Below are 27,834 nucleotides of genomic sequence, written 5' to 3' on the forward strand. Positions count from 1 at the left end.
GCTAAACAGAACAACTTTTGGCCAAAACTTCTCATTGTGTGTTCTGCAGTTTTTTAATACTAAATGATCCACAGTCTTCCTTTGAATATTTTATTGATTAGACACTTCAGAGATTACAGTTCAGATCAAATAAACATCTAAATAATCTGAAGACTTGGAAGGATTCTATTTGCACTGGTATTTTTTGTAGTATTCTTTCAGCATTTTCTGGCTGCAAAGCTAAAATATTAGACAGATATTCCAGGAGCTACTAAATAATAACTTAACTTAGTTAATTAAAAATGAAGATCTCCATATTTTGTACAAGTTTTAGTTTCCTATAGCACTAACTCAGACCAAATCCCAATTCTGGCATGCCACTTTCAATTTATATACAGATATATAAAGCAAGTATTTATAAAACTACATCTCCTGCAGCCCTATAAATAACCCCCACCTTTACTAAGATTCGTGGGATTGTGACTGGAATTCTCTAGAAATTATCTTAATAATTATATTTAATGCTTTACATACTCAAGGCTAGGTATCTCCCCCATAACAGATATTTGTCTGAGTCATTCCTAAAACTTTCAGGAGGAAATAAAAACAAATCAGAAGAGGCAGAGCCAGCCCCAGCCCCATACTGGGATGAACCCTGTGAAAGAAAGACCTGGAACTAAAAAGTTCAGTTTGCAATAATTTGGCAGCTCTCTGGGGCAGGAGAGTTCTCAGCTCATTGCTCAGCTGAGCAGTAAAAGTGGCTGCAAATACAGCTGAAATAAAGGCCTGGCTCTCCAAAGAAGCCTGACGAGGTGTGTCAAAAAAAAAAAAAAGAAGTTTAATTGCCAAGAGCAGATCTGGAGAAATCTTCAACTAGAACTACTCGAGCCTGGCTCTAGTTTTGGCACTGGTAAATTTTATCTGAGCCTTAGCAACTCTCCCAGGAGCTGATGGGTTTGAACTCCCCATTCAGCAGGGCTGGATCATGCTGGAATTGTTGGAATTTTCATAAAGCTGAACAGCCCCAGCATAAGCTTTATAGGAGGGGTTAATATATATTTTGATTTCTCCCTTATTCAACCTCTCTAAAGCATTCTTCAATTAGATAAAAAATGAAAAGGAATCCAAAATGACCAAATACAGATGTCTTATCACTATTATATGCTCTGAGGTTCAAATCCAGTGAATTATACACCCCTTTCTCCTCTGAAGGACACTGGAACACATAATGTGAAACAACCATGCATAATAAAACATTTTTTATTTCATATTGCCACAACCTCTCCTGAATTTATGCATTACATTCACCTGCAAAAATGCATATGTGCCTGAAATAAAAGATGATAATACAGGAATGTCATTGTATTTACTACTATTTCCTTGAAATTTCCCATATATTACCATTTCACACTGGAGCAATGACCATATTTTCCCTTGCCAGGGAAAGGTGCAGGCCTGAATGCAAGTCTAAAAGATCATTAATAATGAATTAATGTGAGAATGTTAAATTTAGAGAAAGAAATCAGAATAATTTCACTTACTGGATGCTTATACTCCATTAGTTCTTAGTGATTTCACCCCTTTGGAGTAACCTGTGCCCTGAAATGGGCTTTGCCCTGGTGATGCCCCCATATTTCAAACCATAAATGATTTTCCTGGTGCTTGGACTGTGACTTATTTACACAGCACTATCAGTGTCCCCAGCAAGAGATGATCTTAACCCAGCTCTGTGACCAGCTGGGCTCCTTGCAATTCAATATTGAAAATTGCTGCTGCTTTCCTTGCTCACAAATTTCACATTTGTTAATTATAGCACAATTGATAATGACACTCTTGTGAGAAACATAAAAGAAAAAGTTATAAGGACCTCATACCAAATATTTGATATACAGGAATGTTACATAATGACACTTTAGTTGCAGCTGTTTGTAACAAACTAAAGGATCATAATGTAAAATTATGGTTTTCTATATTCTTTGGCACTGTTGACAGAAATGCGTCCACTGATATTTTCAATTCTGCCCCTAATAAGCATGTAAAAATATGGAAATGCCCCAAAAATCAATATTAATGAGTTGTTAACCATTTCCTAAATGAGGAGGCACTGTGACACTTCATTATGGAGGTGTTCTGTGCGATCAAGCAGAAATATTTATTTAGAATGTTTTACCAAATTCTGTGGTGATTTATTAAAGCAGACATTAATTTTTCCACTGGGAAGCTTTCATACTCATGTATGACAATAAAGAAAGGAGTGGGAATCAACATGAACCTTACAAAGTGTATTTGAGCATAAGTTAAAAGGACATTGATATAGATTGGGTATTTTATGTGCTATCACATTCCAAAATACAGAACACATGTACAATAAGAAAAGCAAACATATTTCATTGCCACTAACCTAGGGTTACACTTTTAGTCTATATTTTTTTTTCTGATGTCACTAATCTTGTGATTTAAAGACTTAAAATGCAATAAAAATATAAATAAATATATATATTTATATATATAAAATAATAATAATTATTGAGCACTGGAGATTTTTAATCCTCTGTCTTTTAATCCAAAGTAATTTACAGAAAACCATGACATATTTAGGAATGTAAATTTTAACAGAACGTAATGAATCAATAAATACTATTCTCTGAAAAGCAACTCACCTGCAACTTCAGAAAGTTTCAGTATAGGCCATAAAGTGTTTTGCCCACTTTAACTTCTGGGGTTTACTTTGGATGCTGGGCCCAGTGCTAAACCCGATATGCTGACACAAATTTTGATTTTGTGTCATGTTCACTGAACAAGGACTATAAAACAGTTGAGCCTTCAAGAAAAGAAGTGATTCCTATCACTGTGAATAAGAATTTTTATATATTTTATGACAGCCTGTATCCTCACCTGGTTATATAAAAATAACTATTTGTAGTTTTGTGAAGTCAGCAGTATTGTACTGATTAATTCCAGATGGCATTTTTTTTTCTAATTTTAATTTCTTTTTTCCATGTGGATTATTTTTGGTGTGGGCTTAGATTTTACTCTGACAGCTCTGAAAATATGTCCACATGAAATTTTAAATTCTAATTTAACTTTCTGAACTCTACCACTAATTGTATCTTTCACTGTATGTTGTCATTTTTCATTGCAGCAGAAGTCCCAGCACCTGTCTCTGAGTTTCTGGTTTAGAAGATGAGATCTGATGAACATCATCAACAATCATTCATCTGGAAATCTTCTTATTAAAAATAACTGATTCAAGGAATCCAAGATTTGGCCCTAAAGCTATCCCCAGTGCAGACCTCAAAAAGTCGTCTCAATTGAGCTGAGATATTAAATACTTGACCTTCACCAATTTCTATTTAAGATTTCTCATTGTTACAATTTGGTGACTACATTATTAAACAGTAGATTATTTGCATAAAACCCTCCTGAAACAAAGTCTTCCATGCAAAATAATGCTCATAGCAAATTTAATATATTTTTCAGTGGTTTTCTTTGTCTTTTTTTTTTTTTTTAAAGCAGAAGTTATAAGGAAAAGAAAATTCATCATGGCAAACATTGTTTGTGCTGCCCAACTTTTCCTCAGTCAAGTTTCCTCATCCTTCTTTTGATAGAAGAGTTTCCATCATAGTAACTAATGCAGGAAAAGTCTGAAAACCTCTGTGTGTTTTTTACTTGCATTTGGTTCACACAATTTATTTTTTTTTTTAAATTAACTTGAAATACATTAAAATACGTTTCTATCAGTTCTCTTTTGGATGTTTTCTATATATTCCCACACACATATATATATTCCCAAGGAGTAAATTCTGGTTCTCTTTGAGCTCAAAAAGGAAAATGCAGTGGAAATTTGAGGTTAAAGCAATTTTCACTCACCCCTGCAATGAACTCCTTCGTCGTAGCCATCGGAGCAGTCGTAGACCCCGTTGCAGAGCTGGGACAAGTGGATGCATTTGTTGGTGCCAATGCAGCTGATGAAATTCGGGCTGCACTTGAAATCTGATTCCTCAGGACCTAAAGAACAGATGGAAAATTTCATACACACGTTTTTACATCCACCACAACGCAAAGGAAGTTCTGCACCTTGTTTCTTTTTAAAGCTAAGGGCCACGCTCTGTGCATGAGTCCATTCTGAAGAATTTGTTCATTTGGAACATTTCAGGGTCTTGTTATCACACAAAAAGTTATCAAGAAATAATTAGTGCAATTACAATTCACTCAGAGGATTATTTCCTAAAACACAGGTGTTTTGCAGTTGCTAAAACAAGCTTTGCAGACACAAAAAAGCACCATAAGATTTTCAATTGACCTGTGAATATCCTATCAAGAGTCATATTAAGAGTAACAGGTACTAGTATTTACTTCCACTGTTGTGCTATGCAGGTAATTGTAGATATTTATGAAAATACATATAAATGTCACATCTTTGTGGGTGCATTAGATGAGAGAAACTGTTGCTCCAGCCCAGGAGACTGCCTCAGAAGCTGCACAGTCCAGGATGGAAGGAGGAGGATAATGATGCTGTGATTGCTCCCTTTGGGATACCACCCCAGCTGCAATCCATTCTCTCTGCCCCCTTTTCCCTGAAGTGTTTGGTTCAGGGACTCTTGAGAATAACTCTTGTTTATCTCTTAGAAATGGTTCTGACTGATAAATTTCCCCCCATAATTCCACACTATAATGACAGATTTTTAACACAGCAAAGAACATTTCAAGGTCTGAAGGGTTTGGCTCAGTTAAAGTTTGAACCATAATTTACACATTGTATGTCATTAGCTTCTTACAGACCAAAGGGGTGGAAATTTTTTGGGAAAACAACTTGAAGCTCCTGGATTTCTTGTGTTGGAGCCTTGGGTCTGTGCTGAACTCTGGCAGCGTTTAACAGTCTTTTAGGGAAATCTATCCTTGGATGCACAGTGCTCAGGTGCAAGATGTTTTCACCTCCCTCAAGGCACTAACACCAGCAGGAAGGACAGAATCTCTAATTAATAACTTGGAAAATCTCAGCTTTCTCAAGTCTTGTCTCCTGCAGTCAGCAGGACAAACCATTTGTGGGGAATCTACAACTTCTATAACAAATGTGCTGAGATGCCTCTGAGCACAGACCATTAAATAAAAAAATTAAGATACAAAATTTGTCCCAATTAGAAAACCCCCAACAGCACAGGGCAGTGCTCTCCTTCCCCAAGCAAAGCAGGAGCCCCTAACAGTGCCCAGAAAAAGGGATGCAGTGCCTCTGACCTCCCAGCTCCACAATGCACCCCTGAGGGACACCAGTGACATCCTAGAGGAATTCCTGATTACAGGGATACAGCGTGCTGGCTCTAGGGGAGGAAAGGTAGTGCTTGTGGGGATGAATGTACCCTGTCTCAAAGGATTTGTGTGCTCCCAGGATGAAACACAAACTACCCTCACCGTGCTCCGGGTTGAATACACGCCATTCAAATATCGAGGGATTAAAATGTTTCACAAAGAAAACAGATTCCCTGCATTTTTCAGTAAAATACATGAAGAACTTAACAACAGAACATCAACATTTATCCTAGATGTCAGGATTTGCTGACTATGGTAATGAGAAAGAGACAACCAGAGAGTTTGGGTTTTAGTCATTTTATTCCTCATTTTTTACCCTGGAGGCAGGACACTTCCAGCATCCCATGTACCTGTAGTACCTACAGCCCCTGGCAGTGCCAGGCACTCCTCCAGGACTGGTTTGACTCTGCAGACCTTTCAAGGAACAGCATAAATAAAGCAGCCCAAAGCTCAAAGTCAGGTAGGTCATATAAAACCACAAAGTTTCATTTGATTCCCACCTCAGCTGCATCAGTACTTGAAAGCACCTGACACATAAATAAAGCAAACTAATTCTCTGATTTGCCAGTAGTAACTTGCTTATTCTTTGTGTTAGAGCATCTGTGATAGAATGTGAGGAGTGAAAAAGCTTTTTCTTCTAATACAGAGAACATTCTTTGAAAAAAAAAGTTAGATCTGTGAAGTATGTCAACCATGGCACTTGCATTACTATAAACTTTAGATCACTAGAGGGTTTTCATACCTTAGCAAACAGAAAATTTTGGATCTGACCAAAGCTATACAGACATATTTACATATATCCTAAATGTAATGAGTGAAAGAAGGAATCTCTGATTAACATTTAAACCTTTAATAGACTAGTCTGACACGTTCCTGTCTATCACATGTTTGATTTGATGCTGCTTGCTTTTAAAATACAAGATTGTTCCAGGACACAAACATTGTGCAATTCTCAACATATTTTTTAACTCAAAATACTAATAGAGGAGCTTCCTAATTAAGATTTCTTTGATTGAGAACACAGGATGGGATACTGAAAAACATTCCAAGAAGTATTACTCGATTTGTTTTGGTTTTGAGAGAAACTTTGTGCACCACTTGTGAAAGCAGAAGATTCAAAGTGATTTCTTTATTCATGTGATAAATTCATTGGTACTTCATTGGTACAAGATTCAAAGTGATTTCTTTATTCATGTGATAAATTCATTGGTACTTTGACTTGTTACAAAGCATCATGCTTTGGAAGGCAAAGTGACTTAAAAATGAAGATGAGCTTCAGTCCCAAAAAGTCCTGTTTTATAGAAGCTTTGTGACTTCTTTTGTCTGCAAAAAAAAAACCTAAATAGTAATAAGTCTCAACCATCAACACCAGTAGAATAGAACAGCAGGCCTCCCTGCCTACAATTTCTATGACCTCTATTGAAAAAAACAAAAAAAAAATTAAAAAGCCAAATCAAGATGCATGTTGTGATGCCTTTGAAGAAACACTTGCTTCTCCCACTGAATCCTTCCCAGCTGCTGCACTTTCTGAAATGTCTAATGCAAATAAAGAAGTGTAGCTTTTTATCTTGTTTACACCTCTTCACTCTCCCTTTAACAGACAGCCACTTCTGGCAGTGTTATCAAGTGAACTTCAGGAAAAGGAATTTAAAAGTGTTCTTCTTCAAAATAATCTCAGTGTATTTTACATCAGCGCAAGAATGCTGAGAATATAAAAGACTGATGGTGCCTTTTCTTCCCTTCAAAAGACATAATAATTCCTAGGTTTGCCAGTTGGTGGAAAAAATAGTCAAAACTACTGGCTGCAATTATGGTAATACAACATCTCGATGTTTCAAACATTTATCCTGGGATGCTGCTTGGAGGGCAAAGAGGATGCAAGCAGCTCAAGAGAGTCTGCTCAGGCAGCAGAATATCCAAGTGTTTCTGTGAGTAATTGTCTGGGAACAGATGGCTGAGGAATGGGGAAAGAGCTGAGCTGCAGAAGCTGAGGCAGGGCCACGGGGCTCCCCCAGCCCTAGGGGAGGTGTTTGGGCACTGGGTGCTTCCCTAGGGACAGGGGTGATGGTCAGATTGGTGTGGGTGCCAAGGCCAGGCACATTCCATTCCAGGCACACAGATTATTGCTGCTTTCCCTCAATCTCCAGAAAAACTGTGCCCAGAGGCAGGCTGGAAACAGGAGAGAGATTAATTTTGGATCCAGACTGCTTTGGCTGTCAAATCACCCAGGAAAGCCATTTCTGATTTGGTCACACCAGGTCACTCTCACTGGAGGGAAACTGGATGGTGTTTTGGCAAAACTGGGCAGGTCACAGGGAATCCAGCTCCAGCCCCTTCAGGGAAGGGACCCTCAAGTCAGGAGGGTTGGGAAGAGGTCAGGGAGTCCTTGTGATGTCCTCCAAGAGGAGACAAGAGAAAGAGTCAATCACAAACTCTGGGCTCAAACTAGAGAAGCATCACGAGAAACTATTAAAGGCCTCTGTCAGAGCCAGCAGAGACGTTTCACCACAGACATCTGTGAATTTCATCACAGGGCATCTGTGAATTTGGGCTTCATGAAAACTCTGCCTACCTCACCTCAGTCTGCTACTCTACATTCAAACCTGAAAATTCTACTAAGGCTCTACAAACTGGTTCCTTCTACTATTTTTATTACCATATATACTACTGTTAATTAGCAAAAATTATGAATGGATTATGAAATTATAATTATTATTTATTATTTAATTATGTACATTTCCTTCTTCTGAAGAAAACATCCTCTTGGAGAAACATTCTCTCTAATCTAACATAAATTAAGGTACAACTTCACATACTAAGTTTAGGGGGGGTTGCAAAGGATATTTGCAAATTTCCATCTGCACTTGGGTGCACAACACAAATACAAGGTACACAGGAAGTTACTGAATTACAGTAAAACATACACACCCATTTATTGGAAAATCAATAAGTGATGCTTCTATTTCACAACTATTACCAAAAAAAGCATCAAAGCTGCTACTTCTGTGCTTATTTTTTCACCTTTGTCTCTCTCAACTATGTTTTTACAAAGTGCTTTCTCCTTGAACAACTTGGGCAAGAAGTTGGAATTTTAAGCAAGAGACAAGGCAGCCGAAGGTGGTTCATCCTTTACATCACTGCATCCAATTTACCTCAAGACCAGCATTTTTTGAGCAGTTCTATTCCTGGGCTGTCCTCAGCCATGAGAGCTAATTATACCAAACTGTGGGACATCTTCAAAATTCCTGTTGGTGTTGTACATCAGCGGCTTGCACACCCTTCCTGCCCTCCTAAGTGTCTTGTTGGAGGGAATCTACTCCTGAACAAAACCTTATTCCACGGCCTTTGAATTCAATTCCATCTTAAAGAAGCAGAATCAACACAAATTTGGGATCTCTCTGGATAAATATGGGTTTAAATGAAAACACTGATAAGATAATATAGATAAGAGTATGTGGCTTGTCAAACACAAATATAAAATTGTGAGGACTTTTTGCTCTCTGTTAACTTTCTTCCAAAGCACTGCTGGTGAACCATTTCTACTGTGACTCAGAGTGTGGAAGATGACATTTAAATCTGCAGAGTTGATTTCAAAACTTTATTATTTAAAATCACTCTTGGCAGCAAGAAACAACCTGCAACATAAAGCCAAAGTAACATAAAATATCTGATACAATTTAAATTGTGAGTAGTCTTCTCACAGGTGGGGTTTTTGATTTATTTTCTGCCCAGTTTATTATCAAAACCCAGAGATTTCAAAAGTGCTTATCTTTTACAAAACTTATTTTATTTTTTGGGTTTTATTTTCCTTTTTTTTTTTTAAACTTAAATATTTGAACTCTCACAAGAGGTTAAATACTAGGTATTAATTTCTGAATTTATAAATTCATGTAAGTGTAAATTAAACACATAGGGTATCTAAGAGTATGAAAACTGCTTTATAAAGTCAGTTTTTACACAGACTAGAGGCACATTTCTAATACCAAGACTTCGAAACACTGGGATAAATTTATGAAAATTATTTAAAATCCTTACTCTGTGCCATCTTATATATATGCAAAGAAAGAATTTCATATTTAATAAGGATTTATGCTGCATAAGTAACCCCTTATCCATAGTTACTTTTATCCACATGCTTCATTCAACCATGCAGACTGATAATTAATATAAATTTGAAGTCACCTTCAATCAAATCAGGTATTCAGCTGCCCATGTAAGGAGAATAATAAACATTTACAGCAGGGTGTATATAACTGAAAAGAGGGAAGAAGAAGTATTGTGCTGTAACAGCACCAGAAGTGTAAACTCTGACCTCACAGACACAACATTTTATCTCCAAAATAACACTTCAAAAAACAATAAATCCAGTGGCTATCAGTGGCTTTGTGAGTTGGCAAGTGAGCAAATGCAGCTCCAGCACACAAAAGTCATGGCTTATGACCAAAGCTAAGACAGGAGTTAAGACTGTAGAAACCAATACCAAAACAAACAGAAACAAAAGAGAAAATGAAGAACTTCAGAAATCAGAAGATGCCTTTGAGTCACCACAGTCTGACCAGTGTTATCTGTGCTGGCTCCACTTGTCACACACCTGGTGACAAGTGTCTGCTCTTCACCTGGGGGATGTCAACAGCTTCTTCTGCTCTGCACAGGCAGCAGAAAAACAGCTAACCCAGCCAAATTCCCAAATCCCATGAGAACAGCTAACCCAGCCAAATTCCCAGTTCCATCAGAACAGCTACCCCAGCCAAATTCCCAATTCCATCAGAACAGCTACCCCAGCCAAACATTCCAAATCCAAAACAGCTAACCTAAATGTTTCCAATCCCATCAGAACAGCTAACCTCGCCAAACATTCCAAATCCCATCAGAACAGCTACCCCAGCCAAACATTCCCAATCCCATCAGAGCAGCTACCCCAGCCAAATTCCCAAATCCCATCAGAACAGCTACCCCAGCCAAACATTCCCAAATTCCATCACAACAGCTTTTCAGACCTAAATGATTCTGTGATATATAATTTGGTCAGTCAATAACACATAATAATATAAATTAAATTAAAAAAAAAAAATCTACATTAAATTTCCCTTCCAAAGGATGGTTCCCAATTCTGTGCATTACAGCAGCCAAAACAGTTCAAGATGTTATCTGGCTGTAAAGCTTAACAAGGCTCACAGTGGCTTACAAACTCCCATTCCTGGACTCCTGTGACACCCTTAGCACCAGAATTGTGCACAAATGAACTCACAGGTGCAGCACACAGCATATGGATATTGGTTTTATAAGCATCACACTTTAAGAGTAATGCTCTACACTCCCCTTCTCATCTGTGTGGATTTGAACACACCAGACAAGCAAACAGCAAGACAGTCTAAATCTAATATTACACAGCAACTTTGATTTTTTAAATACTTCATTTCAAACCTGTTTGCACAGTGCCACGATAAGGGCTCTGTCAGCTCTGTTTGAGATGCATTTTCAGCAAACACTTCCCCTCTGGCTCTGTCTCCTGCCCACTGCTTTCTGTGTGTCAGACACTTGCTCATCTTCACTGCACAGATGTAAATAATTAACAGAGCCACAGGACTCATCCTTTCTCCTGTAATGGAGCCCATGGCCACTGGAGACAGGGGGAAAGCTGTGCTGAGGGTTCACAAAAGCTGATGGAGAGGAAAAAAGAGGTGAAGGAAACCCTTCTGAAACAGCTCAGCACTGAATCATTATCCAAAAATCCCTCCGGGCAGTCTCAGGCTGGGGTGGGGCTGGAGGCAGAGCACAGCCAAGAACAGCCACCAGAATTGGGACCTGAATTAAATGTGCTTCCCACCTAACATCAGTGTTGCCACTAAAGCTATGAAAGCCATGCAGGTATTCAGATTGGTAATAGTAAAATCAGCTCATTAACAGCAAAGCCCATCCCTATTCTGAAATGAAGTTGGATGTTTTGCATCCCCAAATTATCTCAAACTAGAAAATTCCCCTAGCAAAGGGAGAAAATATCACCTCCTCAGCCAACCTCCATCTAATACTACCATTCAACAAGACTGGGGTATTTTTATACTGAACCATTTCTAACTAACATTTTCTAAAATTTTCACTGAACCATTTTCTCTAAATGTAACCATTTCTGGATTAAATACAGTGACAAAGTGGGGGGTTTTTTTAGGTTTGGGGTTGGTTTGTGGGTGTTTTTTTTTGGGTTTTTTTTTGTTTGTTTTTTGTTTTTGAAACAGCATTCAGAGTGATCAGTGAAATCCATAGCCACAACACCAAACCTTACCTCAACCCCATTGCTCTGCAGCCTGTCTGGTTACAGAAATAAACAAAGAACAACACAAACACCTAACTTTACTTTATAAAGGAACTGGAAAGCACCTAAAGTACAAAATATGCTTGTGCTTGCATTTTTTTCTGATGTCAGTGAAATTATACATTTAAAGAATTGATGAGGTTGGAAGGAGGAGGTTGTCTACTGTTACTGTAAGCAGGGTTGCACCTCTATGCAAAATGGCATTTTCATTCCTATGGAACAGGTTAAAAAATTCAGTCTTTACTAAAGTCAAAATAAATATCCTCATTTTTTTGCCATTTTGCTCTAAATCAAAGCCTTCTCTCTACTGCTTCATGTATGACCTACTACCATGCTAATATGGTACCTCACCTTTCCCATTCCCCATTCTAGAATAGCCTGGAATTGAGAATATAGATATAAGAAACACATCTTGAATAGCATTTAGTCCTCTGATATGGCTTAAATATTCCTAAATTTCACCTTTCACCTTAGAATTTTCATTTCAAATTGCTGTAAATGAAAAGATGTAGTCTTGCAATATTAGATAGTATGGAAGATAAAGCATTATCTCACACAAGCCATCAAAAAACCCCTCTTTGCAGTCAGGAAACACTAATCAAGATATTTATCTGTAGAGAAATCTGGCTGGGGCTTTGAAGCAAGAATGAAGAACTGACAAGAAAACACATCTAGCATGAATTTTTCTTAAAAATCAAATCTCTGTCTAGTCTTGCAAAGCTCAGTGTGGCAGTACTTTTTTTGATTAAAAACAACAATAAAACAATTCTTGCCATTACAATCCTCCATCACAATGGCCCAACATAATACAGTTATGCATCAAGGCATTTTATGCCTTGTTCAATGACCACAGCTTCAGCTTGAGCAGTAAAACTTCCCAGAGATGAGAGAATTTGTGCTCTTTGCCACAGACCCCAAAAATTAAAAACCTAATCCACACATTTACTAAGCTCTTGCATGTAGTATGTATCAGAATATAAAGGGAGGTCCTTGTATATACCAACATCAGCAAAGTCATTGCTAATTTATATCCCCTGGTTATTTTTAAGGAATGGCTTTGCAAACATTTGTCAATGATGAGCAGAAAAAAAAAAAAATGCTCTCAGGAAGCAAAAATAATTAATATTCTTTGTACTTGCAGGGACAAAAAAGCTTTGCTAATGGATTTTTGGTGATTTACTACAACACACCACAGCAATAATTTATGATCAATGAAGTAAAAAATGAATATATTCTCATGTAGATGGTCACTCCTCATTAGTTATAAGGAACCTATTTTTAATTTGGAGATTTTGATTTAATTAGTGTCACACATCTCGAGGCTGCCTTGTGTGGACTGCTGTAAGGATTTGATGTCTGTGTGTGGCACAGCAGTGGCTGCTGCTGGGGCCTCACTGAGGAAATGGCACGAGGTGAACTAAAGTGCTAATTACCCAAACAATTAAAATACCCAACACCAGCAAGATTGTAACATATCAACCCTCATGTTATAGATGGTTACATAGCCACAGCGTATAAATGTCACTTGTAAATGTTCCTTATAAAGCAGTGCAGTCATGCAATGGAACAGTTGGATGCAGCAGCCACCCAAAGCTCTGCAGCACCCCAAACATTGTAAAAAGTCTATTTGACATCGTAAAAAGTCTATTTGACATTGTAAAATGTGTGTGTGACACATTTACACACATCACTCCTCTCTTGCCATCGAGTTCCAGCTCAGTTCTTCATTAGACTCAGAAATTGTATCCAAATAAGATCCCCTTATAAGAAGATTTTTAGTGGATCACAGCAATACCAACACACTTTGGGTTTCTCTGATGGAAATCCAAAGCCTGAATCTTATGAACAGTTATTCACTCCCACACAACCTCAGAAATGTCCATGGACTGAGAAGGAATTTTCCAAGTTCACTTTTCCATCAGCAGAACTGGAATTCAAACACACAAACAGTTCTCAAGCCCTAAATTACACAAAATTTCACATGGTTGGATGAAATTTGTAACATAAGACATTTTTAAAAACAAGACAGGACTAGAACATGCGTTGATACTTTAACTCCTAATTTTAAATAGCAAAACACAAAGTTTTCATCTCATTTGCAATACTTTCAGACATTTCAGTAGATGATGTTACTATCAACATGCATGTTTTATTTATGATTTTGGGGTAAAAATTTACCATTAAAATTCTGTGCTCTATAATCACATGAAAAATTAGCTTTGAGGGCCAACACTGTCTTAGTATTTGAGCGTTTAAAAAAAAAATCTGTATTACTTATTAATTTTAAAGATTATCTATATGTTTAATTCAGCTTTAACACAAAAACTTAGAAATAGTTCTCATGCATTTTTAAACCAAGTTAGGCAGTTTCCAATCAAAAACCTATTCATTTTTTTTGTACACAGACATATAAATTGCATCCGATTAAAGTAAGTGTCTTGTTTTTTCTTATGTATTCATGCACTGAAAGGATGAGAACCAATTTCAATTGCTCTAAATACAAAATAAAACACTATAAAAGATTTAATAATCTTTGTTGGCATTTACAGTGTGTCAAAAAGATAAAAATGGCAGGGCTTTGTGTTGTGCAGACACTGAGGGTCCTATTTGATTGAGTATTGGCCCATAACTATAAAGCGACCTTGAATTTCTTTCATTTGGAACAAAAAAATAACATATGTTTGTGTCTGTATCACAGTAAAATTTCAGTCTCTCACAACATCCATGTGTTTTCCCTTCCTTGGTGGTGAAAATAGGAGAACAACACTTCAGATGGGCAAAAAATTTAGAACAGCTGGCAAAAGAATGCTGTGCAGCTCACAGGAAATGTTCCATTAATAATTCTTAGAGACTTCTAAAAGGCTTTGTAGTGTTATAGGTACTATAACTCAGAGAAAAAAAAGAGTTTCACATGTTTACCAGCAAAAAAAAAAAAAAAAAAAAAAATTAAACAGCCTTCCCTGCTCATTTTTGTGCTCTTAGAATAATTCTGAAGAGGCATTATTGGAGGTGATTCAGTCCTGTCTGTATCAGCTCCCCTACACAAAACCCAAAGTGCCTCCTGCTAACAGCAGACAAAGAGCCTGTGTCAGACACAGCTATGGTGGTTTTTAGCCCTTTCAAGGCTGATCTTCCCCCATTATTGAGCAACTATTAATGAAATTCATGGGGACACCTCCAGCACATCCAGCTGCATTCCCTCTGAAAGAAGATTGTGCTGGAATCAAGGCCAGGAGCAGGAGCACCTCCAGATGTGATCCTGACCCCCCTGCCCAGCAGCTCCTGGAGCTTTCTGCAGGTGCAAATTGCAAAGAGCTGGAGAGCTCAGGGTGTGCCTGAGCTTTAAAATGTCTTCTGCTGTTCAATTCTGCATGATCACGTTTGAAACAGAAATTGGTATGGCACCACTAACAGAATGCTCCAGAACACTGGTGTCGGAATCTGTGGGTATTGGTGATTCTGAGATTGTAGAAAGTCTCTGTCTGTCTGCCCCGTTGCCAAAGAAGAAGCCATAATTGGTCTGTGCTGGTTTCAAGGTTGTTTATTCTGTTTATCTCTAACCTGTTCTGCTGCCCTGCCGCAGCTCTGTCCTGCAGGGCAGCGTGTGGGGCTCTGCCCTCAGTGGGATGTTACAAACATTAAATACCACAAACTACCTGTGCTGGATTTACAATAACGTGCCAATATCTGTCACCTACGTTGAACAGTGTGTCCCCAGCCTAAACCAACAGAAAAATGCCAACACCACAGTGAAACATGGAGGGCATGAAGAAGGAGAAAAAGGACAAGACACACCCAATTTCCTCCATCTTGTCCCCTTTGAACCCCTAATCTAGAATCCTAAAATTTTACTTTTGCACCCGTGTCACACTTAATTAATACTCTTATCAAACACTCAGAGCTGGTAATTCATCCTGTAAGATTGAAAACTCCTCTCCATGGCCAGAGATCACAGCCAGTGTCTCTGGGGGCTCTGTCCAGGGGGGTTCCTGACCCCTGCCAGGGTCCCAGACCTGCCAGGGCAGCCAGAGGGAAGCCCTGGATTCCCACACACTGGAATTTCAGCAAGCCATGCCTGGCTTGCAGCAGAATCCTCACCAAGTGAAGAGGACTGGGGCATTAAGTCTGAAGAAGCAAGAGCAATTCCATGTGAAATACAGAGAGAATGCATTGGGGTTAGAAGTGTTATTTGCCTGCTGAGTTCTGCTCACCAGACATTCTCCCCCTCATCGCCAACAGCTTCTCAGAGCTGAGCATGTAGATAGTCACTGCTTGTTTATTTATTTACTGTTTGTAGATATTCACTGTTGCTAGGATATTTTAAGCTTTCCATCATGTCCAAGAAGAGCTGCACACTTCAGAGGACTCAAGAGTAAAGGAAATCCAGAAGTGCAGGGGCTTGGACAGAGACAGAGGGAATGAATGAAAACAGCCTAAATGCTGGAAGACAATAACCAAGACCACATTCAGCTTTCCATCTTTTACCATATCTGGACCATCTTTTCTACAACTTATAATGCCAAAAAAACTATTCTGTGATCTCAATCTTCTGTCTCTCCTCTTCTCTCTTCAAAAAATAGTGCTGTTAAGCCATGAGATTCCTCATGTCTGACTAAGGAAATCATTTCCATCATGGGGAGCTTCAGAGAGTGTTTACCAAGAATTCCAGCCTTTATTGGTACTCATCAAGCTCGAGCAGATGAGTAGCTTTAAAAATTATACTCCAAGATGAAAAAATATCCTTTTTGTTTATTAAAAAAAAAATTAATTAATCCAAGCCCTTATTAAAATCCCGTGTATCGCTTAAATCACTAAAACCAACCAAAGAAACAATAATAAACAAAACCAACAAAACTTGTTATGAAATTATGAAATAAAATAAAACCTCTTCCATATAAATCTATGAAATGGTAATTACAATGGTAATTATATTACTTAGTAAAATTATCCAACATAGACATAGAACAAACACAACATTTTTGTTCTACATACACTGTTTTTAGAAAGTATTTTATGTACCTGAACTAGAAGTTTATGGTAATAAAATAATAGTGAGGTAAAATTAGTGTGTTGAAGATAGAAATGAAGATATGCTTCTATTTTTAACAGGCATAAAAATCATTTTATGGAATGTATTTCCTCTCTTTCACAATAGGACTGGTGGTAGAAAGATTTCCAGATAATTGCAACAGAGTGTTCTGAGCTGGACTGATGATTGCTGTTAAGACTATTTCCTACAATATTGGGCTTTAACTGTCAAAACTCGAGATTTAAAACTATATTCAGGTGAATAGTTGTAATGTTTTCAAATATCAAAGCCAAGAAAGTGTCAAAATGGTTTATAAAGAAGATACATATTATGTTGGTTTTATATATAATATTCTCAACCTTAGAACATGCTACTTTGTCAAAATGAAAGTGGAGTTTCTGTCTAAAACTTTTTTTTTTTTACTGTCTTGTGCTAGCACGCTGTGGCTCAACACCTAAAGTTCAGTATGGAAAAAAAAAAATATTCCTGGGCTTATATTTAGCAAATATAAGAAAAGTTCTTATATAGATTTGTTAAAAAAAAATCAGATTTAGACAGAAAAAAGCATATAATTATCCTTTTAATTGCATGATGGTTAAAAATAAATATAATCCTTTCTATTTTTGTTGAATATGTAAGTGTTGACTAGAGAGACAGTAACCTTCCCACTGATTTACCTGTAGCAAACAGACCTGGGCCATATTGGTATGGAAATTTCTGGTATGAACTTGGTATTTTCAAGTCCAACTTTGTAATGAGTCCTCCTGTTCCAGGAAAGGGATGACATGAATGACATCAAACTGATTATTTTTCTATTTCATATATAGAAAAGCCCTACAAAAAATTTAAGACACGGCTCCAAAGTATTACCAGTATTCAGTAATTCTTGCTGAGAATCAGCAGTGCCTAAAAAAATGGACAGGCTCAGTGCAGCTGGGAATAAGTTCTGCAATTTAAGTATCTTTAGAGTAGGGACATTTATTGTTCACTTGAAATAGAAAGCAGAAATTTTCCAGAAAAGTGACAGTACATATAAGATATTGGTGGGGTAAGGTATTTTTTTAAGTGTACAATGGTTGACTAAATAATGACAGAAATTCTATATTTGATAACTACAGAAGACACATGGTGAGTCTGAGTGCTGCCAGGACCGTTTACACCCTTTACAGACATGTTCTAGGAGAAGTAACTCATTTATGTGAGTATAATTTCAAGAAATTCCATTTGTGGTTAGTGAATCTATCTGCAGTGCTCTGGCATTTGCTGAAGCACAAAAGTCACTTTATTCTGATGAAAGCAGCTCAGAAATAAAAGACTGCAATATTCATATTTTACCTGAATACATTCCTAAGGACTTGTAGGGCACATATATTTAAAGGATTCAGTTTAGAGCCTGCTACACTGACAATGTTATCCTATCAATCTCCAAAGTTTGCCTTTGTGCTCTATACTTCTGGGCTAGAACCTAAAAAGGGACAGAATTGTGCTCCTTTTCCTAGCACTGCTTAGTTTTCATCCATGCTCAACTCCTATTATCCTTAGGCAGCTTCCACAAGAGCAGGATGTGATTTTAGTTATCACCCATTCACATTTTTTTAACATACAGCTTCTCACAAATAAATGTATTTTATTTCATTCCTAAGTAAAGCAGTCAATGGTGCCCACAGATATTTTGCTTTAAAAAAAGTTAAATATTTTGCAAATATTTAATTTTCTGTCTCTTTATTACCTCTCACACCTTCAAAAAGTTCTGAGTGTAGATCCAGAGCTCATAAAGCATGTGTAGTGAAAATAGATAAAATTTGGACAACTAAATTCAGTGCTAAGACTGGAAAAGTGTCCTAAACTCAGTGAGTGAAATTAATTTTGAATTCAAAGCACTTTTCTGTGCAGAAGCACCTTGAAGAGTTGGGAAGAGAGGTGTTTGCACAACACACAGGAGCATCATGGAAGAGATGAGAACTCAGCTGCCACACACTAACTTCAAAATAATGAATTTCCCTTCATCATTAATTCTAGCTGGGATCACCTGGGCTTTGAGGATCTACATCAATGCTGGCTTTTATTGCTCCAAGAGGAGACTGAATATTGTTTGGTTTTTGCTGGGCAAAGACCTGAATGGCAGGTTAAGGAGGCTGGAGTGCAGAGTTTGTCCTTTTTTGTTTGCTGAAGAAGATGGAGCAGTGCCTTGCCCCAGTCTCCTTTTCCAGAGTGGCTTGATCTGTGAAAATACCTCATTTTTAAGAAAAAAGCCTCTAAGGATCCAGTGTTGTGCCCAAATATCCATTTTTACCTTGCTAATCTTGCTTAAAAAAAAAGGAAAAATGTCAGGGCCTCTCCACAGTGAAACCTGCATTTGTCCTCTGACTAAAACCAGACACCAAAATCAATTGTGTTGGTTTTACTGTCATTAGTGATGGTGGAGTCACCCCTTCTGTCTGAGATTTTTCTGATGTCCTTCTAAGGAGATCAGTAGCTGGGATAACATTTTATCCCCCTTTTGCTGGTTCAAAAATGATGTTTCATTCTAGAGCCATTGAAATTTGTTTCAATTTTAAAAGAATGTAGGAATTTTTCTTTATTTTTTTGTCCTGATCTTTGACCCAGATGTCTCAGTTATAAAGAGTTTAAGTAAACAATAGAGTTGGAGGGAAGTATTTTAAATATATCTTTTATTCATGCCCTTTCTCACAGATGCTTTTTTTTTTTTTTTTTTTTTCCTTTTTTTCCCATGCTAGGGATGATTAAAAAGGAGAAGTCTACACCATGAAGAATGGTCTCTCTGTCTCGGGACCTCTTAACTACAACAAATACATAAAAGGTGATGTTTCCCTTTCTCTCTGCTATTGTCCCTTGGATGCTTTTATGGAAAAAAAAAAAGTTATATATATATAAATCAATATGCAGTTTGGAGGACTTTCTCCCATTTTTGTTATCTCTGCCTCCTGGTGGTCTTTGTTTTTTGAGTTTTTATTTTTTAAAAAAATCCACTTTCAAGCATTTCTTTAGTCCTGATTCGTGTTCTGTTGTTCACATGCCTTTGCCTGGCAGCCTAAGGCTTTACCCTGGTGCATTTATTTTATACATTAAAAGGAAAGTATTGAAGCTGAGATCACAATATCAAAGAATTTGCCCCATTTTTCCTAGCAAATGTATTGCCTGCTTTTCAGATCTGTTCCTTGGAATTGTATTCCTCAACTTTGCCTGTGTCAGGTTTGCTCCAAGGTAATAATCTCTTGTCAGAGGAGCAATACCAAGTGACCCTCCCAGGCTAGGAGCCAGTATCCAAATCCATTTCAAGGCCTTTATTTTGCAGTTAAACAGAAATAAATGCTTTTCCCACTTACTTTCATAAAACAACAGTTGTGAGGCTCCTTGCCCCAGGCAGGGGCTCATGTAAATATTAGTTTACAAAGTTTCTCCCCCTCACACTGCCTGCAGAACAGCTACAGAATCCATCACTCAGTACAGACATCAAGGAGAAAATAAAATGAAAAACGGTATTAGTATGAACAACTCTGAATAGACAAAGAAATACTGCAAGCATAACCCAGGATCAGAGACAGAGAAAAATCACAAAATGTTTTTGATTGAAAGAGACCTTAAGGATTATTTAATTCCAACCCTCCTGCTGTGGGGAGGGATGCCACCAAGAGACAACAAATTAGGCAACAGACACATGGAAATGCGGGGGGAAAATATAAAAACAAAGCCAATCTCCTCAAGATCTACATCTGCTATAACATTTTTGTGCACAGAGCTTGCTGAAAGGTGTTGATTGATGAGTAGGAAAAAAGTTTCTTTCCTAATTTAAATGAGTTGAAAAAATAAGGTCTGACATATCTATATATTCAACAAATGTATTTGTATGTTCACAAATAGATAAATGGATCATTTATTCACTTCCATGAAGGCACCTTTATATGTTGGGAGATAAACAAGAGGGAGAATTGTAGAGCTCCATAAAAGTCCCAAAACCATGTCAGTACTCACATTGTTTCCCTGTGTATTTACTGGTGTGCAGACACAACCAGCTATTACCTGAAAGATTTTCAGTCAGAGGTCTAAGTGAACTTCTTTAGTTCCCAGTTGAGCTTTTAGAGAAATTTCCATGGTTTCTGAGAAAAAGAGCAAAGCCCTAGACTTAAGTGCCTCAAAGCAGAAACCTATTGTTAAGCTACTTAAAGTCTTGAGGCATTCTGAGTCCCCAAAAATCCATTGTTCCCAAGAAATTATTCAAAGTTTAAGTTTTACATCTTCAAATTTAGTTCATCAGATTATTAGAATTCTGTACATCCACTGCCAGGATTTGAACTGGTTTAAAAGATGGATTTCAAGACAGACACAGCTTTTTATTCCTCACTGGGCTCCTGTTTTGGGGGGTTATGTTACTTGCTGCCTAATTGCTGTGCTGAACATCCTCCTCCCTGTTCCACACTTTGACTTTGACACAGTTTTGGGCAGTGTGCAGCGAGCTTTGCTTTCCCTGCCATGGGGATAATGGAATTCATGCTTGGCCTGTTGTGCAGAGCTGCCAGTTCAGCTCCTGCCCGGCTGTTTCATAGCATGACTTTTAATTCAGAGCAAATCTCTTCCTTTTCTGAACATGAACTGTGAATTACACAATTAATGTCCTTTTATAACTGAAGAAAGAAATCTAAATGTTAACTAAATACAATTTTCCTCTTGATGTGTATTCACAATGGTGGCTCAGTCTTCTTAGTCCACCAACCACACACTATTAATAGCCCTTTTTTATTTTTCTTCAGACCTATTTCATCCCACTTCTAAAACTCTATTTACTGCTAAGATTTCATTTTTTCTGAGCACTTTTGCATCTTTGTTTTCACCAGCTTCAGTTAGTGCCTGTGCCACAGCAATTCCAGGGAGACTCTGCATTTTACCATCATTCCCTCATCTTCCAGAAAAGCAGATTTCCCAACAGAGCTCAGTAAAAGCAAAGGAGATTTTTGTAACAAAATGTAGGCACATTTTGGAATGCCCCCTTTTGTCATTTATACGATTGTATGGATTTTTTAACTTGTCCCCTTTTAGTGAGAATTTTCCTAGGTTTTCTATCACTAAAATTTATTAGTTGTATATATATAATATATATTAGCTGTATATAGTAATTTGCTATAATTTTTTTTTTTATTTCCAAGTAGAAATGCAAAAGGAAAAAGATTTTTTTTTTTGTGAACACTGTCCACAAAATGCTGTAATCTAATTGAGCTGTCTCAACTGGAGCTGAAGAAACACATGAATTTGAGTTATCCATATCTTGGATGAACAGTCACTGGATTATTCCATGCTTTCTGATTTCATAATTTGCTCAATAACATTTAATTAAAACTGATATTTCCCACGCACCGTAACTACTTAAAAATTCAGCAGTTCCTGTTCACCAAATTCCATATATTCCAACACACCAATGTAATTTTCTCTCTTGCACCAGTTCATATTTGTGAGACTATACCCAAAGTGCCTTCACGGCTCATTACTACAGTTCTAGGACAACCTTGGTAAGATCAGTAACTAAAATAATTTTGTTTTGCTTTGTTTTTAATGGGCAAGCTGAGACTCCTTCAGCCTGTAGCTTCAATTGTTCAGCATTTCAGATCCCATCTGCTGGGTGCTGGACACACGCCACAGACAGATAAAACTCTTAGAAAGAGATGTGGTTGTTACTGCTTAATTCATCCTTTGGCTCTGCTTTATTTACACTGCAAGTCTTTCCTGGATTATAATCATATTTACCATCACTTGCAGAAAATCATCATCTTTTAATAAAGTTTGGAGGGGTTTTTTTGTTTGTTTGGGTTTTTTTTAGGGTCTTTGTTTGGTGTTGTTTGGTTTTTTTCAGTACAGCATCAAATGAACTTAAGGAAACAAATAATCAATTTTCATAAGGGCTTGGAAGCTTTTATCTCCCATCATTTCTGATACGAGCAGGTGCTGTTATCAGGTAGGCAACTTTCAGACCAAGAACAAGTGATGCTCCAAGAGTTATTCCAACCTTGACAGACAACTCCAGCTCCTGACCCCTCATGGACACGTTACAACTCAGTGAAATGAAAAGCAGTTTTCAATGGGAGAAATTGATTTTATGCCTGCATAAAAATTTGCCTGCCTTGGCAAAACTGCCTCATGGAGAATTGAGTATTGTTGTGTCTTCCGAGTTTTGAAAATTACTTAAAACAAAAATAAGTTTTTCTGCTCTCTCTCAGGTGCTTATTTGTTTTTCACTTTTGTGTTTATTTAGTTTTGGGGTTTTTTGAGTTTTTTTTTCTTTTCTTTTTTGGAGGTTTTTTTGGGGTTTTTTTTCTTGTTTTTGGTTTTGGTTTGGTGGGTTTTTTGTTGTTTTTTTTGTTTGTTTGTTTGTTTTTTGTTTTTTTTTTTAATGAAAGGGTATTTCTTCCAATCCCAACCTGATGGAAATCCAAAGCACAGTCATGTGTGTGCACTCCCCCAGCTGGCAGTCAAATTCTCTTCAATTCCTGTTACATCTTCTGAGAGTTTCCCAGTAGAAAGCTGCAGCTGATTAAACCCCTCCTTCCTCCCCTTGCAATTCTGCAGGCCCTCTGCCTACTGTTTTTCCTTTAAACAGGAAATTGTTAGGAGCAAAATCCAGCAGTGTGGTGGTGCTGGGAAGTCAGGGCAATCTCAGACATCATGGCAAAACTTGATCTTGTTCATCCTGGAAGGCAACAGTGCCCCGTGTCTTCCAGAAATGGATTTATCACTTCTGATTCGTGTAAGTGTCTCCAGTTCAGCCAAGCATGCCATCCTTCAAACCCACTTTTTTTTTGTTTTTTATTTTTTGGTGGTGAAGCTGTAATCACCAGTTCCACCCTTACATGAAAAAATTTTAAGCAAGGCTTCATGTTTGAAGGTCTCGTCACAACAAGCTTCAAAAATTCAAGTAGGAAATATGAATTTCTTTACAGTTACTGATGCTGTGAAGGAATTGAATCCTTTACAAGCTGCTTTTCCAGCTCCAATCTCACTTTTTCACCTAGATCTCCCTGTACCCTCTCAGAAGTGGTTTTCGTTGTTTTTTTGTTTTTTTTTTTCTCTTCAGCTGAAGTGATTTACAGCTTATCTATGTTTAACAACTGGGAGGACTGCTTGAGTGACCTGACATCAGTTTCCATCCAGTAGAGATGTCTCTGTCAGGCCTGGCTTGGGGACAGCTGCTGACATGCACAGAGACTCCAGTGATTGTCAGATCTGATGGAATTGCTCCTTGGTAGAGCTTCAGTGAGCTGCTGAGCACAGGAGAACAAGTCCCTCAGCTCTGACATTTATTCCTTAGGCCAGCAAAACAATCAGGCTTTGACCTGTTTTGAGGCTTGATTTCAAGCCTAAACAACCCTGAATAAAAAAAGTAGGGGGGGGGTGGAAACAAAAAAAAAACCAAACAAGCAGAAAATAAACAAAAAAAAAAAAGCAGAAAAACTTATTTTTGTTTTAAGTAATTTTCAAAACTTGGAAGACAAAACAATACTCAATTCTCCATGAGGCAGTTTTGCCAAGGCAGGCAAATTTTTATGCAGGCATAAAATCAATTTCTCCCCATTGAAAACTGCTTTTTGCCCTTCCCTCATCTAAACTTCACATCTTCACCAACAAAACAAATGATAAATAAAAGCAAACTAAAAAGGACAACACAAAACCAAATGAACTCTATAGATAAAGTGCATCTGATCAAACTTCTTTCAGTGTTAAAATTATTCTAGGTTCTGGACCATGAGATTTGATCCTTACTGAGTTCATTAACCCAATTTTATCAAAACCCGTGTACATCTGACACAAAATGAGCAAGGCAAATGTTAATCCTTGCAAAATAAGAAGTGTCAGGGCAGAGCAAGATGTCACAGTGGTCTTGAGGCCATGGGATGAGTCCTGTCCCCACTGGTTACACTGGTGGGAAGACTGGAGAAAGGCAGGTAAGGTGGGATATTGGGTTACTTGTGAAAGGAAGGGAGAGCACAGGGGGTAAAGAAGCACACTCACCATTGATTTTTCTCTCTCTGCATTAGTTAAGGCATGAAGACATGTGAAAATACCATTTTACACTGACAGGGGCTTCAAAAAGAGAAAAGGCAAATGTCAGCAAAAAGATGGAATGTAATGTATGTGGGATCACTTTAAGGAGACAGAACGAACAGGAAGGCTGAAGAACAGTATTTACATCCAGAACAGAAAAAAAGCTTTGAGAGCACTGGGTTTGATAAGTGTTTCAGTGGATATAAGAGCAACAGCTGCTTTTATGCTGCTGACCCTTTAATGAAAAGCTAGCAACTTTTAGTGAGAGAAATCTTTTCTATCACTAAATCACTCAGCCACTCCTCGTGTATTCATACCTGATTTTTTTTATGGTTTTGGAGAGACACACCTGATCTGAGTTCTTGGCAAAAACAATCTTTAATCTGAACAAGCAATTTAATCATATTATGAAAGTCATGAGCTGGGAGAAAAAAAATAATAAAAATACCATCAGATATCCAAAAAAGCCAGAGTGAAGTAGCAAGTAGAAGACACAGCAACAAAATACCTCTCTGATGGCCTAATTAATTATTCTACTTATTCAGAACTATTTAAAAGTTCAAAATGACAACTTCCCAGTTTGAAAAAACATGCACAACTGCTGGACAAATCATTCACATCCATGTGGGACCCACAAACTGGAGCTGAACACCTGCAGAACGACAGCACATTTACCTTTAAATTAAATGCTGCTACTAAAGGCATATAAATATAGGTACAATTAACTTTATTTTAATTCTTATGGAACACAACCTTTCTACACTAACCTAATAAGGACAAATGGTGTAATATATTTATGATACTCACAGTCACCACTTGCTCCAAATAAAATATTTACTGTACTATGGCACCCTGTAATTCCCTCCAGAAATGCATGTAATTATACAAATCATCCAGAAATATTTATGGAAAAAAATGAAAGTTTGATTTCCATAAAATCTTCCAGTAAGGTGCAGATGGAGATTTCAACACGAGTTTTATTTCAGACCCTGAATTCCAGGAGGAGTTGTCAATATTGGTTGGTCCTTCTCATTTTTCTGAATTATATATTTAGCTTCGTTTAACATAACCAATGAGGCTTTAATTTGGGAAACATCAGATGAGGTTTCCCAAGGGTTTGTTGATGGAGAATATGTAAATTATTAAATTCAAGTAATCAAATAGAGAGGAAAAGCAAAAAAATGCCTGCTAGATCATGTATAATTAACTGCATACTAAGAGCACACAAATGACAACTTTGGGTAATTTGTTTATTAGGCTCATAATTGAATTTTTTCTTCTGTTTAGGGCTATTAATATTCTCTAACCTTTCTGTAAAATACCTGATATTCTTAATTCCAGACTTTCAAGTGGGTTGCTGAGAGGCTAATCCAGCTCACATCTATACAATTGCATGGAGATTGTGTGGTTGTATTAGTTAATATTTGTTCTTTATTTATTTATAGCAACATAAATCACGAGGAAGTTGACAGAAATCAGGGCAATTATAGGGCTATAAAATAGATGCAGGTAAAGATGACCTACACCATTAAAACTGAGGCTCATTAAGGCTGCTTTTCAAGTAGCAAAAGTTGATGGATGACTGGGGGACTATTTCCCAGGAGCAAAGTATCCCAGAAATACAGAGCCTTTTATCTGGCTGTAATGAGCATATTTAGCCATAACTCAAAATCAGATTAATCATTAATGCAATGCACATGCCAGCACACACCTCTTACTGGCCATTGACTATTTATGCATCCCATGGTGCTGCATAATTAGTTCCTGAATTTCAGTGACATCCCTGCCCTGATTTGATCTCTCCTCAATCAAACCACCCATGAATATCAGGTAACAGGGGTGTTCCTGCCATTCCCTTTGCACAATTTTGTGAATAAAAGCATGATATTCTTATTGTGGCAAAGTGGAAAAATAAAAAAAGGGCAAAAGGAGAAAATAAACAAAAAAAAATCATGGATTTTCTTGCAGCTTGGACCAGCATAAAACTTTTTGCAATATTTGCTTTGCTCTAATTGCTGATATACCATGACATTTTTACTTAAACTAAAGATCAAACCAAGGTTATTTGTAGTAATTAAAGCTGCAGGCTCCAAGAACCGACAGGATCAGAATAAAAAAAAAGTGTGCTGCTGGAGGAGTTCCTTCAAACTTCCCTGGGCTCTTGGTTTCTCATTCAGTAGCTCCACAGGTGGAGAAAGAAGCCCAACATCCACCCAGTGTCAGAGCCTGAAGCAAGATTCTGTCCACTGTTATTCAGACTAACAAGAAGAGATGAAAAAATTAAAACAAAATAAACTCCAAAAAAAACTCTATCTTCCTTGCACCCCCACTGCCATCCCTTCCTCCCAGATTTTGTAAAATCTTTTCTGTATGATAATCACAAAATGGCAGTAAATTAAGGAATTATGTACATTTGTATCAGTTCAACACAATCTCCCTCTATTTAAATGAATGCAGTGGGGAAGGATCCAAAATTGCCAGAATAGAATTAACTAGTTTTAAAAAACTGCTAAATATACTTATATGGTGAAGTTCCAGGGGATCGGAAGATCTCTTTTATTTACCTAGGAAGTGCACCATAAACCCTTTTTTCTTTTCATTTAGTAAAAATGTAACCTCATCTGTTTAATGACACTAACCAAAAGTAACAAGGTGATATTTTATAATTATATTTTTAAGTGAACACTGATTTTCAGTCTATACTCTCTCACACAATTTGTTTAACCACTTTTTCATACAGTTCATGTCATTGAAATCCAAGAAGGTTCTCTGCAGAGTATCCACAAAGTAATAGATAACTCAAATTTATATCCATGCACACAGTGACACAAGATTCATCAAAGTCTTACTTGCTTATTTTTCTTAATTCAAGTTAGAGACACTAAGACAGGAAGCTTTTTCTGACACTGGTAGCTGTCAAAAAGCTTTCCTAAAAAAAGAACCTGGGAGACAGTTCTGCATTTAAATTTCCATCTGATTTCAAAACAAGATATTTTTCTGTCCTACTGGCAAATTGCTTCAGAATACAATGGTGTGAAAGTGCCATTGTTTCAGCCTGATAAATGCTCTGCTCCCAGCTACTTTTTCCACTCCTGTACTTTGGCTTTAGTGTTTAGTTCCTCTTGCTTTTGCTAATATTCCTTCACCTTCAGTATTTCTC

The 27,834-nt window shown here is 37.3% G+C and overlaps 1 protein-coding gene across 3 annotated transcripts in view; it reads right to left on the reverse strand.

Annotated features, from left to right (window-relative positions):
* The window catches only part of LRP1B (LDL receptor related protein 1B), a 630,666-nt gene that overhangs the window by 370,599 nt on the left and 232,233 nt on the right, over nucleotides 1-27,834 (reverse strand). For all 3 annotated transcript variants that reach the window (XM_041717598.2, XM_032749504.3, XM_041717597.2), the window contains exon 3: nucleotides 3,850-3,987. In XM_041717598.2, coding sequence (XP_041573532.2) covers nucleotides 3,850-3,987 — 138 coding nt within the window. The remainder of the gene's footprint in view (nucleotides 1-3,849; nucleotides 3,988-27,834) is intronic.

This window comes from Taeniopygia guttata, chromosome 7 (assembly GCF_048771995.1).
Source record: "Taeniopygia guttata chromosome 7, bTaeGut7.mat, whole genome shotgun sequence".
In the NCBI taxonomy this organism is placed as follows: domain Eukaryota; kingdom Metazoa; phylum Chordata; class Aves; order Passeriformes; family Estrildidae; genus Taeniopygia; species Taeniopygia guttata.